The 15381-nt window shown below is 45.9% G+C and overlaps 1 protein-coding gene across 2 annotated transcripts in view; it reads left to right on the forward strand.

Annotated features, from left to right (window-relative positions):
* Positions 1–281: 281 nt before the first annotated feature.
* Positions 282–15381, forward strand: part of Lrig1 (leucine rich repeats and immunoglobulin like domains 1) — a 126114-nt gene continuing 111014 nt past the window's right edge. For both annotated transcript variants that reach the window (XM_046452978.2, XM_058582069.1), the window contains exon 1: positions 282–672. In XM_046452978.2, the coding sequence (XP_046308934.1) occupies positions 452–672 (221 nt within the window). In that variant the 5' untranslated portion in view covers positions 282–451. The remainder of the gene's footprint in view (positions 673–15381) is intronic.

The following is a 15381-nucleotide window of genomic DNA, read 5'->3' on the forward strand; positions in this document are numbered from 1 at the left end:
GAGGAAGATGCCCGCCGGCGCCTCGCTGGGGCTGCGGGGCTGAGCGCCTTCCTTGTAGCAGCGGCGGCTGCACCACCGGAGGCCGGCGGCGGCGGCAGCAGCTGCACTTGGCGTGCACCGGGGCTCGGAGCCGAACGGGGGAGCCCAGCGGGAGAACGAGAGGCGCTGACCCCGCAGCCCTTGCCCAGATCCGTGGGGTTCGCGGCGAGCGCGGGCCGGTCGGCCCGGATGAGCGCTGGGTTCGCGGCCCCCGCCGGGCGCTGTGGAGCGGCCCGGGCACCGGGGGCCCGCTGAAGGCCGGAGCTGCGACTTGCGGAGAGAACTTGTGCCGGCGGCCATGCCCCGGCTCTGAACCGAGTGCGGAGCGGAGCCCCCGCCGGCCGCCGGCGCCTGTGGCCGCCCGGGACCTCGCGGTACCCGTGCCCGGAGTTCGCGGCGCGCTCCAGACAAGATGGCGCGGCCGGTCCGGGGAGCGCTCGGGGCCCCGCGCCGCTCGCCTTGCCTGCTCCTCCTGTGGCTGCTGCTCCTGCTTCAGCTGAAGCCGGCGTCGGCCGAAGCCGGCCAGCGGGCGCCCTGCGCGGCCGCCTGCACTTGCGTTGGGGACTCGCTGGACTGCAGCGGGCGCGGACTGGCGACGCCGCCCGGGGATCTACCCGCCTGGACACGGAGCCTGTGAGTGCCGCCCTTTCCGCTCTCCCTGCGTCCCGTGGCGCTGTCACTAGGGCACGGGGCCACCTGGGTTCTTACCCGGGAAGGGGTGCGGATTGGTTGTGTTTGGAGTTGTGTGGGCTGCAGGACTTTGCTTGGGGTGGCAGAGACGAGGTCGTGTGTGGGGGTCAGTGAGAGAGAGCGCGTGTCAGGGTCTGGAGGTGAGCGAGCGTGCATCGCGAAGGTTTGGACTTCAGCAAGTGTGGGTCGTGGGGATCTGGAGGTGGGTGGGCCTGCCGTGGGATTTGGAGGAGGGCGATCATGGGTCGTGAAGTTCTGAAGGGGAGTGTGTGTGTCTCTTGAGAGTCTGGAAGTGAGTGAGCGGCCCTGGTGGGGTTTGCAGGGGGGAAAAGATCGTGAGTCGTGAAGGTCTGAAGGTGAGCATGTACCTCTTGGGGGTTTGGAGGCGAGCCAGCATGGGTCCTGGAGGTTTGGAGGTGAGCGAGTGGGACTGGTGGGGTTTGGTGGAAAGCGGTCGTGGACAGTGAAGTTTTGCAGGTGAGTGAGAAAGCATGGGTCTTGGAGGTCTGAAAGTGAGCAATAGGTGGTGTGAGTCTCGTAGGGTTGTGAAGGTGAGCAAGTGCGCCTCATGGGCCTATGGACATGAGCAGATTGTGGATCCTGATGGTGAACATGTGTATTTCACAGGGGTCTGCAGGCCCATGAGTGTGGGTCCTCCAGGTGTGGAGGTGAGAAGTTGTTAGGGTCTTGGAGGTGAGCCAGTTGTGGGGTTAGTGAGTGAGTGAAAAGTGGAGGTGAGTATATTTGTGTCATGGCTGAGGATGGAGGGTGGGAGAAGTCTGGAGCAGAGTGCAGAATTCTGTGGGGAGGTCTGTGGATATGTTTTTTCCTCTCCCATCTCTTTGATGTTGGTGCTCCTTAGTATTGTAGTGGTGATGAATGAAGGGGACTCCAGTGTTCCACGTGCATTATTTATTAGTGAGTGTATGTGTGTAGCTGCCTCCTGATCTGAAGGACCATAGTGACTTGAGATGGTTGTGGTGGTGGTGGGGTGTCAAGGGATCCCTTCCAGAAGGTACTCAGGGGAAGGGAGCTTTTTAAGAGTTCTTAGAGATCTGGGAGTACCCAGAGTTTGTCCTTTTCCGCTTGACTGGCATGTTAGGGAACTGTGTTCCAGATCCTTCCTGTGTGCTCCCTGGGGCCCCAGTTGTGCTTCATGATCCAGTGGGGTGGGGCCCACCCTCCAGTTTTTCCTCCATAAATGGTGCAAATTAGTTTTGGAGTCATGCTGCATCAGGAGAATGTGCCAGGGGCTTGACTGATCTTAGCAGTTTGTTTCTCCCGAAAGAGCACATTTCTGTGCTGTCAGGATTTTAACCGATCTGGAGTTGATGGGTCATTTCTTAGAGGAGATTTGGCAGGGGGAAAAAAGACATTCAATTTCCGTAAATAGGGTGGAATAGAATAGTTTTTTTTTTTTTTACTTTTAAAAAATTCGGTCCACGAGTCAAGTCCTGTCCATTTATCAGGAGTAGCATCTCTGTCGAACTCTGAGTACCTTCCAGAAAAGGCCTTGTTCGAACAGTCCACTTCTCAGTTGAATAGTTGGACATCTTTCCCAGAACATAGGGGAGGCACAGCTGTAACCTCAGGCATGACAGTCACTGTTTAAAAAGGAGAAAACTGGTGATACAAGTTTTAACCAACACCTGTGGCTCCATCACGGAACACGTTGACTGAGTCTGGCTACTGTGAGGGGAAGAAGAGAAGTTTTTTTGTTTTTTTTTTTAAAGGTGAAGATCTTGTGTCTGTCATGATGGGGGCACATCTTTAGCTTGGCCCACAGGAGACACACTGCTCCACAAGCAGGTGCCATACAGTTCAGAAGCTGGTGAGGACCCCTTTAGCTGTGGTTAGGTACTGTCTTCCCTGGAGGAGTTCACTGACCCAGGGAAAAATCAGGGGTCCTAGGGTACTGGGAGGCAGAACCCAGTACTGCCCTGAAGTAGTATTTTATTCAGTTGAGGCAGCCTGGAGAGTTGTGGTTTTTCCTTTACTGAGTATGTTCACCTGTTGGAAGTGTGACTCGATGCCATGTGTCAGAGGCACTGTGAGGAAGGCTCTTTAGCTCCCAAACAGTAACTTCCGGGGGAGGACAGAGTGTCCTCTTGTTTGCACTTTCCTGTAGTCACAAGATCCACTTTGCCTTGTCCTTTTGGGGAGCAGAACACACTGTTTTTGTTTTTGTTTTAAAGGCATTTCTGTTGCCTAGAAGTGACATTTCACACAGTTTGAATAAATACCTTGAAAATTACACTCTTTTACGCTCACACATTTGATGATCAATAAATACCAAACTGGGCATTTAGAGCTTCAGGAGACTTGATTACATTCATTATGGTGTTAACTGATTAGATCTCAAGATTTGAGCAGCGTGTGATTTTTGGTTAACATGGGGTGACACAGTGTACAGTATCCTTTGAAAAATATCTGTGCAGTTTTATTTCTGATTAAAAAGGAGTCACGCAGATGTGTTTTCCCTCTAATTTTTAGATGTCTCAAACCATGAGTCTTACTCTGTAGTTTCTGTGAGAATATTTATACAGTTTATATTCCTGGCAGTGATTCTGCAAGGCATGAGTGGAGAAAGTTTCTGTATCTGATACAATAAAATTTCTTGTATTTTCATGGCGTTTACACCCTCGAAGTCCATCATGTCTAGAAAATGCTTTGAGCTAGTTTATAAGCCCATGAACCAGATTTTACTGCAGCCAGTTCAAACAATTTCAGGCTGTGGATTTGAGATAGCAGGAGACCTGGGGCTTTATGGGACCCCCCTCCCCCCCAAACAGTGCATCTAATTTGGGAGTTGCTTCTAAGCCTAGCATAAGGGAAGTCAAACTTTTTAATAGTGAATGTGAATGTACTGTGAATAGAAAGAATAGAGCTGGTCGAGGGGAACATAGGTTCCTTCATAGGGCCTGAAGAAAATTTATTCAGTGCAGTCACTTATAGTAGCGGAGCCGTAACTGAGTCTCCCAGCCCCATTACGTAGGTGAGATTGGCATGGTTCAACCGGCACATTCATAAATAGCACCAAGCACTGCCAAGCCTTATTCCAGCTTCCCAGAACCTTAGAAGAAGCTGAACTTCTTAGAACTCAGATGTTTGATTTCTTTGAAATTATTTTGGGGAGCATGGCTTCAGGAGATCTTTAAATACACTCTACCTTAGACTCTTACCTATGGCGGAAATTTAAGCACCTTATTTAGTCACAGAATGTTGTTGGCTTAAACGTTCTGAAAATTGAATTATGGACTCTTGGAATTGTGAGTGGGGAGGCAGGGAGGTCCTGGAGGCAGAACAAACCTCCATTCTTGTTCTTTGTTGAGGGAAGAGGACCTGAATTCAGAAGCAAGAGCATCACTCTAGTTTGCTGATTTTAGTTCTTTGGGAGAAGCTTAAGAGAAAAAAAGGAATTTTTTTTCAAAGGGGGATCTTGCAAAAAAATCAAAAGGGAGATCAGTAGAATATAAGGGGACCCAAGGAGTGGATAGGAAGGGAGGGAAAGGGGGCAGAACTGGGAATGAAGTTGACAAATGATACTAGGTGCATGTATGAGTTTACCATCATGCACTCTAATTTTATATGTAACAATAACACATTGATTAAAAGTAAATAAATAGAAGAAAGACCAATAGAGTAAAGGAAAGGGATCAGGGAAGGAGGAGGGAGGAAAAGGAGTAGTACTAAGGATTGAAATGGAGAAAAACATGTCCTATGCATTTAGGGCTGTCAAAATGAACCCCCCCCCCCCCCATTCATTCAACAAGAGGACACCAAACACAGCCATTCTGAACCACCTTAAAATGGACTTGTTGATTTGGGTCTCTTCTTCGTGTTTTGCGTTTTGCAATACCCAACGGGGTGCCTTCAGTGTGACTTGGCCAGTTTTGGCACATCACTGGTAGTTAGGATCACATTAGAAAACACACACACACACACACACACACACACACACACACACACACACACACACGTGGTGGTTGCCAAGCAACGAGGGCCTTTGTCTTTCAAATTTTACAGCTGTATGTCAAGGCCCAGGTGTGCAGGGTGTTGTGAATTAAGGGTTTGGAAAATACTTCCCATCCTGTTTATGCAAATTAGATGACCAAATCCTTACAGAACTTAAACTGAGATCTTTCTTTCTTTCTTTCTTTCTTTCTTTCTTTCTTTCTTTCTTTCTTTCTCCTTCCTTCCTTCCTTCCTTCCTTCCTTCCTTCCTTCCTCCTTCCTTCCTTCCTTCCTTCGCTTATCTAGATGATCCTTAGGTATTCTCGTCTGTCTTTTTCTCTCCTTGTCTCCATATCACATAATCAAGCTCAACAGACCTTGAACATCTGATTTTGAGGGTTTTTTTTTTTTTTTTTTTTGAATAGGGAGTGATTTATGTGTTTGTTTTGTGGGGCTGGGGCTGGAACCCACAGCCTCTCACATGCGAATAAGCACACGGAGCTGCACCCCCAGCTCTCAGGACTATTTTAAGCCCCAGACATGGCAGAGAAAATCCTGGAAGGTGCAAGAGCCCTCAAAGTTTAAGACAACTTAACTTGAGCTCAGAATCTTTTTTTTTTCTTTTCTTTTCTCCAGCAAGTGTAGAAGGTGGGCCTCCTCTCCTCTCAGCAATGGTGGTCTGTGGCTAGTTCCCTTAGCACTTTTTTTTTTTTTTTTTGAGTCGGCAGAGGTCTCTGGTAAATAACATTGTCTTGGGAAATTATTGGTTGTCTTGAGAAAAGCGTGCTGTTGAAGTCCCACTGATATGAAATGACGGCCATAAAAACCTAATTTGTGGATGCTGTGAGATTAGAAAGTGTTGAAATTCCCACCTTCCACCCCCAGGCCCCAGTATCAATGAACTTTGCACTGGCCCTCAGTGTCTGTCTGTCTGTCTGTCTGTCTGTCTCTCTCTCTCTTCTTTAGGGTATGTCAGGCCTGTTCAGCCCCCTTTTTAAAGGGTCTGTTTTAAAAAGAGGCATGTTCATGTCTTTGCATCATCACATTGGCTTACTAGACACACAGGCTTGGACTTTGGGTGTTATGATCAGTAGTGATTCTGAGAGCAGCTTCAAAAAAAAAAAAATGAGGAAAGTGTTAAGGTAGTGAGAGCTGGTTCCTAATGGATGTCCCCGTGTGTGTCCCCGCTCTCCAGTTCTCTTCCTCAGGCTTAATTACTCTGCCTGCCTTCCCAGCACGAGCCTCCTCAACCAGCCAGGACAGCCTCCTGCTGACCTTTCTCGCCCTCTGACACCAGGCTCACAATGACAGGGGCCTCTCTCCCTTTTGCCGAGGTGTCTCCTTGGTGCGAAGTCTTTTCAGCATCCTCTCTCTCCAAGGTGGGCAGGAATGTGGGAGAGAGCACTAGGGCCCTGTGCCACTGAACAGTGCACCTGGCCCGGATTGCACACCTGTAAGTGTCTGAGGGAAGGTCGGTGAGGTAGGAAGGCTGGGTGGAGGCTGTTTAAAATAGCCTTGGGGGGGCGGGGTGCCGGCTGGGGTTGTGGCTCAATGGTAGAGCACTCGCCTAGCACCTGCGGGGCCCTGGGTTCAATCCTCCACACCACATAAAAACAAATAAGTAAAATAAAGGTATGGTGCCCAACGACAACTAAAAAATAAATATTAAAAAAAAATAGCCTTTGGTTATTTTAAGGGACATCCTATAGAAAAGGGACATCTGAAAGAGGGATCCATTGAATGAAGGTTGCTGTAAGTAATGAAGGATTCTGGTGGTACCAGGCTCTCCCCCCGCCGCCCCCCACCTTCTTTTCCTCATTTGTTTAAAACATAAAAGGGATTCCTCTGACTTACCCCATCGGTTAAAGGACTTTAAGTTGTCCGAGCAGGCCTAACTTTCAACTCCTTTTGAATGAGCTTGGTGACATTTACTTACTGGGGACCTTTCCCCCCCCCAGTCCTCAGTGGCTGCAATTTGAAACCCTGGGGGTCTTTGAGAAGTGAACAGGACTCTGGGCCCTGTTAATATTCAGAGCTGTTTACAATGGATGCAGTTTCAAAGGCTGGAGGCATTGTCTTCAGACTGGAGGGAGGAGGGGTGGGAGAAGAAGTTTCCAGGCCGAGGAGAAATAGGTCAAAATCTCAAATGTTCTCTGGCCTGTGGGAAATTTAGGGACCTTTAAGGTTCTTTTTTTTTTTTTTTTTTTTTAAATGACTGAAGCGTGATATGGAGCCAAGTGGGGTCCCTTCCGTCCACCTCAAGCCTTCAATTCTGGTGTACCAGGAATGTGGTGTAATCAGTGTGAATCTCAGATTTGTTCTTATCTCTTCCGCAAAGAAATAGGACTTTGAAGACCAGATGTTGAACTTTTCACAATTGTTTGCCCTCTGGAACCTGCAATGATTATTATTATTTTCTGACCCAAGGCATTTTCTATAGCTGTAGAGTTTAGTAGTCCAGGCTGAGCAATGGCCAGTTATGTAACTGGGGCTGAGAAAATTTCTGTTGAAGAACTTGATACGTGGCTGTTTGTTATCAAGCAAAACAAATGGATCAATAAAGATTGCAGAGGAAAATGAAAAGAGCCGTTTTTCACTGGTCTAATGGATAGTTGCCAGTTTGTGTCCTTTTTTTTTTGGGGGGGGAAGGCTTGTGAATTAATTTTTGTTATGTTTTTTACAGTTTAATACTTTGTGGTTTTTATTCAAGCACAAAGGTTGCTGTAAGTAATGAAGGATACATTGTCTTCCTAAACACAAGTTATACACTGAATCTACTTATAAAGGTGATTCTATTTATTATTCCATTTCCCTGAGCCCCCTCCACCTTCCCTACTGGGCACTGAACCTATGGACCCTCTACCTCTGGGCTACATCTTCATCTCTTTTGAGACAAGGTCTGGCTGAATTGCTGAGGCTGGTCTCAAACTTGTGATCCTCCTGCCTCAGCCTCCTGGGTAGCTGCGATTACAGGTGCACACCCTGTGCTCAGCTTTCCTGGGTCTTACACTCTTGGTTTCCTGCCTTAAGTTCTTTATATTCTCTAAGTAGGAATTGCTTTCGGTCTGTCCCCTGATCGATCTCTGATTGGATAATTGACTGGGGAAGAGGGTGGATGAGGACGAAATGTTCAGTTTTTCCTCCGCTAAGTGTGCTGACACCTTCATCCCTGGGGTTCACACCCAGCCCACAGCCTTCACTAGGGAATAGTGATGGAGAGATCAGAAGTCACTTTTAGGGTCCACTCCTGGCATCTTTATTTGCCAGCTCATCAAACCCCTTTCCTTCATTTCCAAAATGGGGATCATAATAGTCTGTCTTCCAGCCATTGTGAGGACACAGCCCGATGGTGAATGTCCACCAATGTGGGTGATGAGGATCCTGGGGCATGGTTTGAAGGTTAAGGCCTCAGGAGCCCAAATTTTGCATCTTTTCTTTTTTCACAGCCTGTCTCTCCAAAGTTCTGGCCCCAAAGGCTTTCCTGGGGGAAAGTTTACCTTTTGGACAGGGAGTCCTTCTGGTGGGAGGACAGCAGGTCTCAACCCCAGGAGCATTCTCCCATAGGGGTTTGGTGACATGTACATACAGGGTAACAAGTGAAATTTCATGTTGCTCTAAGAGACAGGAAGCTGTAAACAATTGCAGCAAATTATATAATTAGCAAAAATTATGGAAGTAGTTTTAAATCTATTCCAGTTGTATAAATACTTCTGCCTATTTAACATTATTCTGGTTTTTTTTTGAAGGGGAGGTGGAGAAAGGCAGGGAAGTGAGAAGTCTTTAAACTAATCATTTTATCCTATTATTTCCCAGGGTTTCATTGAAACTGAACCTTACCAAGATGCAGGTAGGGCTTCTCTGTCAATAGCTTCGAAAAACGCAGGTGTGCTTTTCTAAGTGGGGGTTAGGTTACAGACTTAGGGCCAGCTGAAGCCTCACTGTACCTACTTGTCTTTGGAAAGACTTGAGAGGAGGAGGAGGAGGAGGAAGAGGAGGAAGAGGAGGGCGGAGGGGAGACGATTGTCAGGCTGTATGCTAAGAACACTTTGGTTTGTTTTGGTCTGTTTATAGCCCCGTATGGTAACTTTGTGGGGGGACCCAGGCCGTGAGCACAGGGTCACTTGAGGAATCTGGCAAGGATGCCCCACCTGCAGAACTGTTCTCTGTTTGCTTTTGCTCCCTGTGCACCTGTACCTGAGTCTTTTCCCCCCTGTGAATGGCCACGATTCACAGCTTTGCCCATATGAACGGCTACGATTGTTTGCGTCTTTATTACTATTTAATCTAGCATAACCAGTAGGTCCATTGTGGGAACAACCACTCCGTTCTTCTCGGCCAGGCCTAATACATCTTGGTTTCCTTATGAACCAGGATGCGGGTTCCAATCACTGCTCCTTCAATTTGTTTTGGCAAAAGACAAGTGTTCAGAGGGTTTCCAGAAAGCGTGGCCCTGTGTCTTTAAGGGCTTTGCTTCAGAGCAGGTGGTGTACAGCTCTCTTCTCTTTTATGATCTGCAGGTATTGAAAATGAAGGAGCGAGGGTCTTTCCCACAAGCTGAATTAACTGAAGGTTGAGCAGCAGAGTGGAGATAGAGAGCTTTTTTCTTTCTCCCCCCCACCCCCTTTTTTTTAGCCAATGAATTCAACAAAACAACCCCTCATAACTCCATCTCCCAAAGAGTCCTCTTTGCAGCATTTAGCAAGTGTCCCCTCCCCCTTCTGTCCTTTGCTCCTTCCACTAATTCATAACTTGTCGTTCAAATAACGTCCCCCGCTTATCTTGGCCAGGGCACACATTGCGCTGATAATTCTTTCTCCTGGATTATCTACTTGAAGATAGCCTGTTAGATACAATGAGAAGGACAGAGCCCTTCTGAACTGGGGTGGGGGGGGGGCAGAGGATCTCATTTTAGTTCCAGATCTTGTAGTTCAGTGCTCTTTGTTTGAGAGCATTTGCATCTCCAGCATTAGCACTTTGGGGCTGGAAGACAAGTCCTGGACACACTGCTGTGCTGTCCTCAACTGGCAGTTGACCCGAGGGAGCCTGTTGCAAAGGCACTTTTTTTTTTTTTTTTTGCAGGGGTGGGGGTGAGATACTCTGAACGATATGATTTTTTTTTTTAACTTCTGCATTAAGGGAACATTTGATATGCAGCCAGGTACTTTAAATAAACTAACTCACTTCTGTTGCTGTAGGTGTTTTTTCTGAGCTTTTTATTGTAGAGAGAGCTAAACATAAATCTGGGTGGACAGAACACTGCGCTGAACTCTATGTATACCTGTCCCCCAGCTCTGGTTGGGTCTGTGCCCCAGTACCTTCTCTCCTTTCATGTTTTTTTTTTTTTTTTAACAAGCAAATCCAAAGCACATTATTTCATCTATAAATGTATTGAGCCTTTTTTGTTTGTTTTTTGAAATGAATAGCTTGAATGGGCTATGATTCACATGCCATACTCTTCATAAGAGACGTTTAAGAAATGTGAATTTCAACAGCTTCTGGAAACAACAGGGATATTTTAGGTGTTTTTTTCCCAAAAGAATTCTGGTCAACTCTATAGAATATTATAGATTATGAATTCGGCCACTCTGTGTATTCTCAAAATCTAGGTTTTGCTTTTTTTTTTTTCTTTCTCTTTCTCTCCTTTTTTTTCTTTTTTCTGTGAGAGGTGCTTAGAAAGTTCTTTTGTCTTGGAGTCCTCTGCCAGAATGTGCAATTCTGATCAGCTTTCCTTTCCCTCCGCAGAGTCTTTAATTGGGATTTTTGCTACCAAGCTGTTAATTGTTGGTTATAATCCATTAGTGAATAAATATAATTAGAATGGAGCATTTAAAAATGATATTTCGGATCTTATTGTTTAATACGAGGATAATGAGCCATGGGTCGTAGTTAAGTCTTAGGAATTGAGTTAACTGTTGTTTACTTTGCAAGGCCTGACCCTCCAGCTGTGGCTGCTTGAGTCTGCTTTAAATAGTGAGAGGCACCCTACGAGAAAATCCTCCAGAGCAAAGAACCAGGTTCCTGGAACCCTCTGTGCTTGATTTAAACCTCACACAGATTTTGAAACCGCTTTCTCAGGGTAGCTGCTGAGTGGCATGTTTTGTTTTGTAGAAGTCCCAGTTTGATTTCTCTGCTGCCTTTTGCTCTGTGGGGTTGGGGCTCCCTTAGAATGGATTTCATGCTGCTGGTGGCTTAGCCAGGACTCTGAATGGGTAGTTAGAAGTCCTCCAAGTTCCTTTCACTTTGTCACAGTTTATGGAATGATTTCCGTATCCTGTCTGTGAAAATCCAATTCTAGGTAGATTATAGAGTGTCTAGTAATTTTAAAACCCACCCAACATGGTCAATTAAAACTCACAGATCTGTTAAGCTTAATTAAATATTTATTTGATTAGAGCCCATGCCAAAATTGTGGGCAGGAAAAACTAACTCTGAGAGATTTTTTTTCTTTTCTTGTACGAAAGATTGATCCCAAGGGTGCTTAACCACTGAGCCCCATCCCCAGCCCTTTTTTATATTTTATTTAGAGACAGGGTCTCCCTGAGTTGCTTAGGACCTCCATAAGTTGCTGAGGCTGGTTTGAACTCGTGATCCTCCTGCCTCAGCCTCCTGAGCCACTGGGACTTCAGGTGTGCACCATGGTGCCCAGCTAACACCCAGATATTCTGATCGTGAATCTAAGTTCTGTTTTGCATCTTGGGGAAATACCCTCTCAATCTCACGTCAGCAACGTGGTACTCTGGTGCATCATACATGGTGCCCACATCTTATTTTAGTTACAAAGACGATGAAAACGAACTGGCCTGTGCGTCGGTGACTTCCTCCCTCCACCTGGGCTGGTGTGAGTGTCTGGCACACCAGCTCCCAGTGTTTGCAAAACCCTATACACAGCCAGAAGAGCATGCTGCTTCCAGGAAGTGGATTGTTGATGGAACCAAGTGATAGATGCAGAGGCTGCTGCCCCACGGGGCGGGTGCTCCTCCTTGTTTGGAGGAGAGGAGATGCAGAAAACAAACCAAAATAAATGTTCTGTAGCCATCAAGGGCTGTCTCATCCAAAACGCCTCTGACTGGCTTCTCAGATTGAGTGCCTGTGTATAGGACATGAGTAGTTTGGCTCCATTGAAGGGCTGTGCTTTGCCTAGGAGAAAAATCAGGCACTCTGATGTGGAGACGTTTGGATTTCTTCACATCTCCATTGGAAACAGCACTTAGAAATGACTAAGTCATACTCGGTTCTGCACTGTCCTAAAGACTAGCCAACCTGGAATCTTATTGAGTTGTGGGTCTCCGGTAGTACTTGGTTGAATATGAAATCTTTTTTTATTGTTTTTGTTGTTTTTATGATACTAAGGATTAAACTCAAGGGCACTTAACCACTGAGCCCCATCCCCAGTTGTTTTTTATATTTTATTTAGAGATAGGGTCTCACTGAGTTGCTTAGGGCCTCACTCAGTTGCTGAGGCTGGCTTTGAACTCTCGATCCTCTTGCCTCAGCCTCCTGAGCTGCTGGGATCATAGGCGTGCGTCACTGCACCTAGTGAGCATGAAATCTTGTAAGTTTCTTAACTGGGGGGAGGGCTGAAAGCTGTTGACCTAAAAGGAAAAAACTTAATTTTCTAAAGCTACGAGGGCAGGAATGTGGTAGAATGGAAAAATAGCATGTGGCTGGGTTTCAGGAGACCTTGGGGTTTCTCTGCTGCTGATTGCCCACGGGATCTTGGGCTGGTCCCTTAATTTCCTATCTGTTAAGGGCTGTTTGACTTTCATCTCTACCTGCAGTGCCCGGAAACTTGGGTTGTGTGATGGCAGTATTTGCAGTGCTGCTGAGCTCTGTTTACGGCAGGGGACTTGAGCGCAAGGGAAGGACACCCATGGTCGCTGTGCTTTGTGAGGAAAAGCACACAAAAGCATGTTCAGGTTTATGATTCTGTCCTGATTGAAACAAAGAGGGAATAACCTCACTGGATGGTAAGACTTGGTAAACTGGTCGGAGTTTAAGATACTTAATTAAAAAATACTCTTTGGGGGGCAGTAATGAGGATCAAACCTAGGGTCACTTTACCACTGAGCTACATCTTCAATCTTTTATTCTTTCTTTAAATTTTGAGACAGGCTCTCACTAAGTTACCCAAACTGGCCTTGTATCTGTGAACCTCCTGCCTCAGGCTCCCAAGTTGCTGGGATTACAGGCCACTGCACCCACCTTTAAAAATGTTCTGCATCCCAGTGGCTTGGAGGCTGAGGCAGAAGGGCTGCGAGTTCAAAGCCAGCCTGAGCATCTTAGCAAAGCCCTAAGCAACTTAGCAAGACCCCGTCTCTAAATAAAATATAAAAATGGCTGGGGATGTGGCTCAGTGGTTAAGCACCCCCAGGTTCGATCCCTGGTACAAAAAATAAATAAATAAATAAATAAATAAATAAATAAAAATGATGTTCATATGTTTGATGCCTCCGAGTGGAATCTTTAGATTGATGACCTCAGGCAGCAAAGAGCAAGAGGGTGTGTGGTAGGAGCCTCAGCGAGGGACCCTTGCATGGACCTTTAGGTGTTGTTGAGGAAAAGCGGATATCCCACAAAGAAAGCATAGGTCGAGCATTCTTAATCTGAAATCCAAAATAGTCCAGAATCGGAAATTTTTTGAGTCCTGGCATGACACCATGAGTGGAAAATTCCATACTGTGAAACTTTGTTTTCCTGCACACAAACATATTTTAAAGTGGTTTATAAAATTACCTCCAGGTCATGTGAATCATAGATGAATTCATGTATAAACTCAGGTCTCATCGCCATGCATACATTCTAAAATTCGAAAAAATCTGCAATCTGAAACACTTGTGGCCCCAAGCATTTTAGATAAAGGGCACTCAACCTTGCTTCCTTTTCCCTTTAGGCTCAAAGAAAACCATGGAAGCTATAAACTTTGCATCTTTGCTTTACCTTGTAAGAGTTTAAAAAAAAAAAAAAGCAGATAAATTACAGACATATTTTTCTATTGGTTCATTTCTTAGGGTCATCTGTAGGCAGCGTATCTCTCTCTCTCTCTCTCTCTCTCTCTCTCTCTCTCTCTGTCTCTGTCTTTAAATTGGCTTTTTTTTTTTTTTAGGTATACATGACTGTAGAGTGTATTTTGACAAATTATACATACACAGAATCCCATTCTTGTGGTTGTACCTGAGGTGGAGTTTCTAACCCCCCGCCCCCCACACACACATTGTGAGTTAACATCCACATGTCAGAGAGAACATCTGGTCTTTGGTTTTTTGGGATTAGCTTGTTTCACTTTGTATGTTATTCTCCAGTTTTATTCATTTACTGGCAAATGCCATCATTCCATTCTTCTTTAAGGCTGAGTAATATTCCATTGTGTATATGTACCACATTTTCTTTATCCATTCATCTGTTGAAGGTCCCCTAGGTTGGTTCCATAGCTTAGCTATTGTGTATTGAGCAGGCAGCATCTCTTAAGCAGGCTGCCAGTGAATAGTTGGAACGAGGGAAGTCGTAGGCGATGTTGATGGCCTGCCTTGAGGACTGGATGGGTGACTTGCAACAGATTTAGTACTAATAGCTGCAGGAAGGGCACTACCCTCCATGCTGCCCACCCTTTCTGAGCTGACTTGCTGTTGACTAATTCCAAGCAAGGGGCATGGCAGGTTTCAGAGGAGACCTCTCAAGTGTACCTTTCAGGGTGGAAACTCGGCAGCCTAGTATGTACAGACCAGTGGTTTCCTTCTCCAATTTTGAAGTCTCATTCTCCTCCTTTTATTGATCCAGTTCAGATAGAATTTACCAGTCTCCCTGGATGTGTCTGGGTCGCTTCTTTGTCCAGTGCCAATTTTGAAAAATTTGATTCCTGTAGTATTTAGACTCCTAAAAGATTTTACTTATCATGCAGAATCTAGAAGCTTTTATTTTCTGTGTCCTGAATATCTCCATTTCTTCCACGTGTGGAATTTGTTATTGCATTCAGTGGAAATCCTTGGGCTTTTCTCTTTTTTCTTTCTTTCTTTCTTTTTTTTGGATACTGGGGATTGAACCCAGGATTGCTCTTCCACCAGCCACATCCCCAGCCCCTTTTTATTTGGAGACAGGGTCTCCCTCAGGGCCTTGCTAAATTGCTGAGGCTGGCTCTGAACTTCTGATCCTCCTGCCTCAGCCTCCTGTGTGTTCACTCATTCCTTATCATGTAAATTTTCCTAAGTTGAAACTCACTTTCGACTTTTTCTGTTTTTTTTTCCCCCCTTTAGAACGCGTCCTTATAATTTGGAGCTTTGTTTGGGGGTGCAGCTAAAAAGCATTGAAATTGGAGGCACAATTAGTGGTTTGGAACTTCTTGACAAAAAGTTGAACAGGACTTAGACTACTTAAGGACCAAAGGAAACAGTCCAAAAAAACTACGTTTTCAAAAAAGCTCTTTCCCTGTAAGCCCCGCAGATGACCTTTTTTCCATTGTGTTTTTTGAGGATCAGAATAGGCCAAATGATCTTCCTACCCTTCCAGGAGCCTCGCATGTCCCTGTCAATCATTCTGTTTCTCCTGAGACCTCCTTCTGATGGATCTATTATCTCTCTCTCTCTCCTCTCCCAGAGGATCCTCCGAGTCTCTCGGATTAGGGAACTCTTCATGCCTCCCTTTTATATTCTCCACTTATGCTCTGAAATTCAAGGTGTTCAGTTTCACGTCTGCAGGAATCCTTAA

Source organism: Marmota monax, unplaced genomic scaffold, assembly GCF_021218885.2.
Source record: "Marmota monax isolate L192 unplaced genomic scaffold, Marmota_monax_Labrador192_F-V1.1 WCK01_AAM20220418_F8-fsc00042, whole genome shotgun sequence".
NCBI classification, from domain to species: domain Eukaryota; kingdom Metazoa; phylum Chordata; class Mammalia; order Rodentia; family Sciuridae; genus Marmota; species Marmota monax.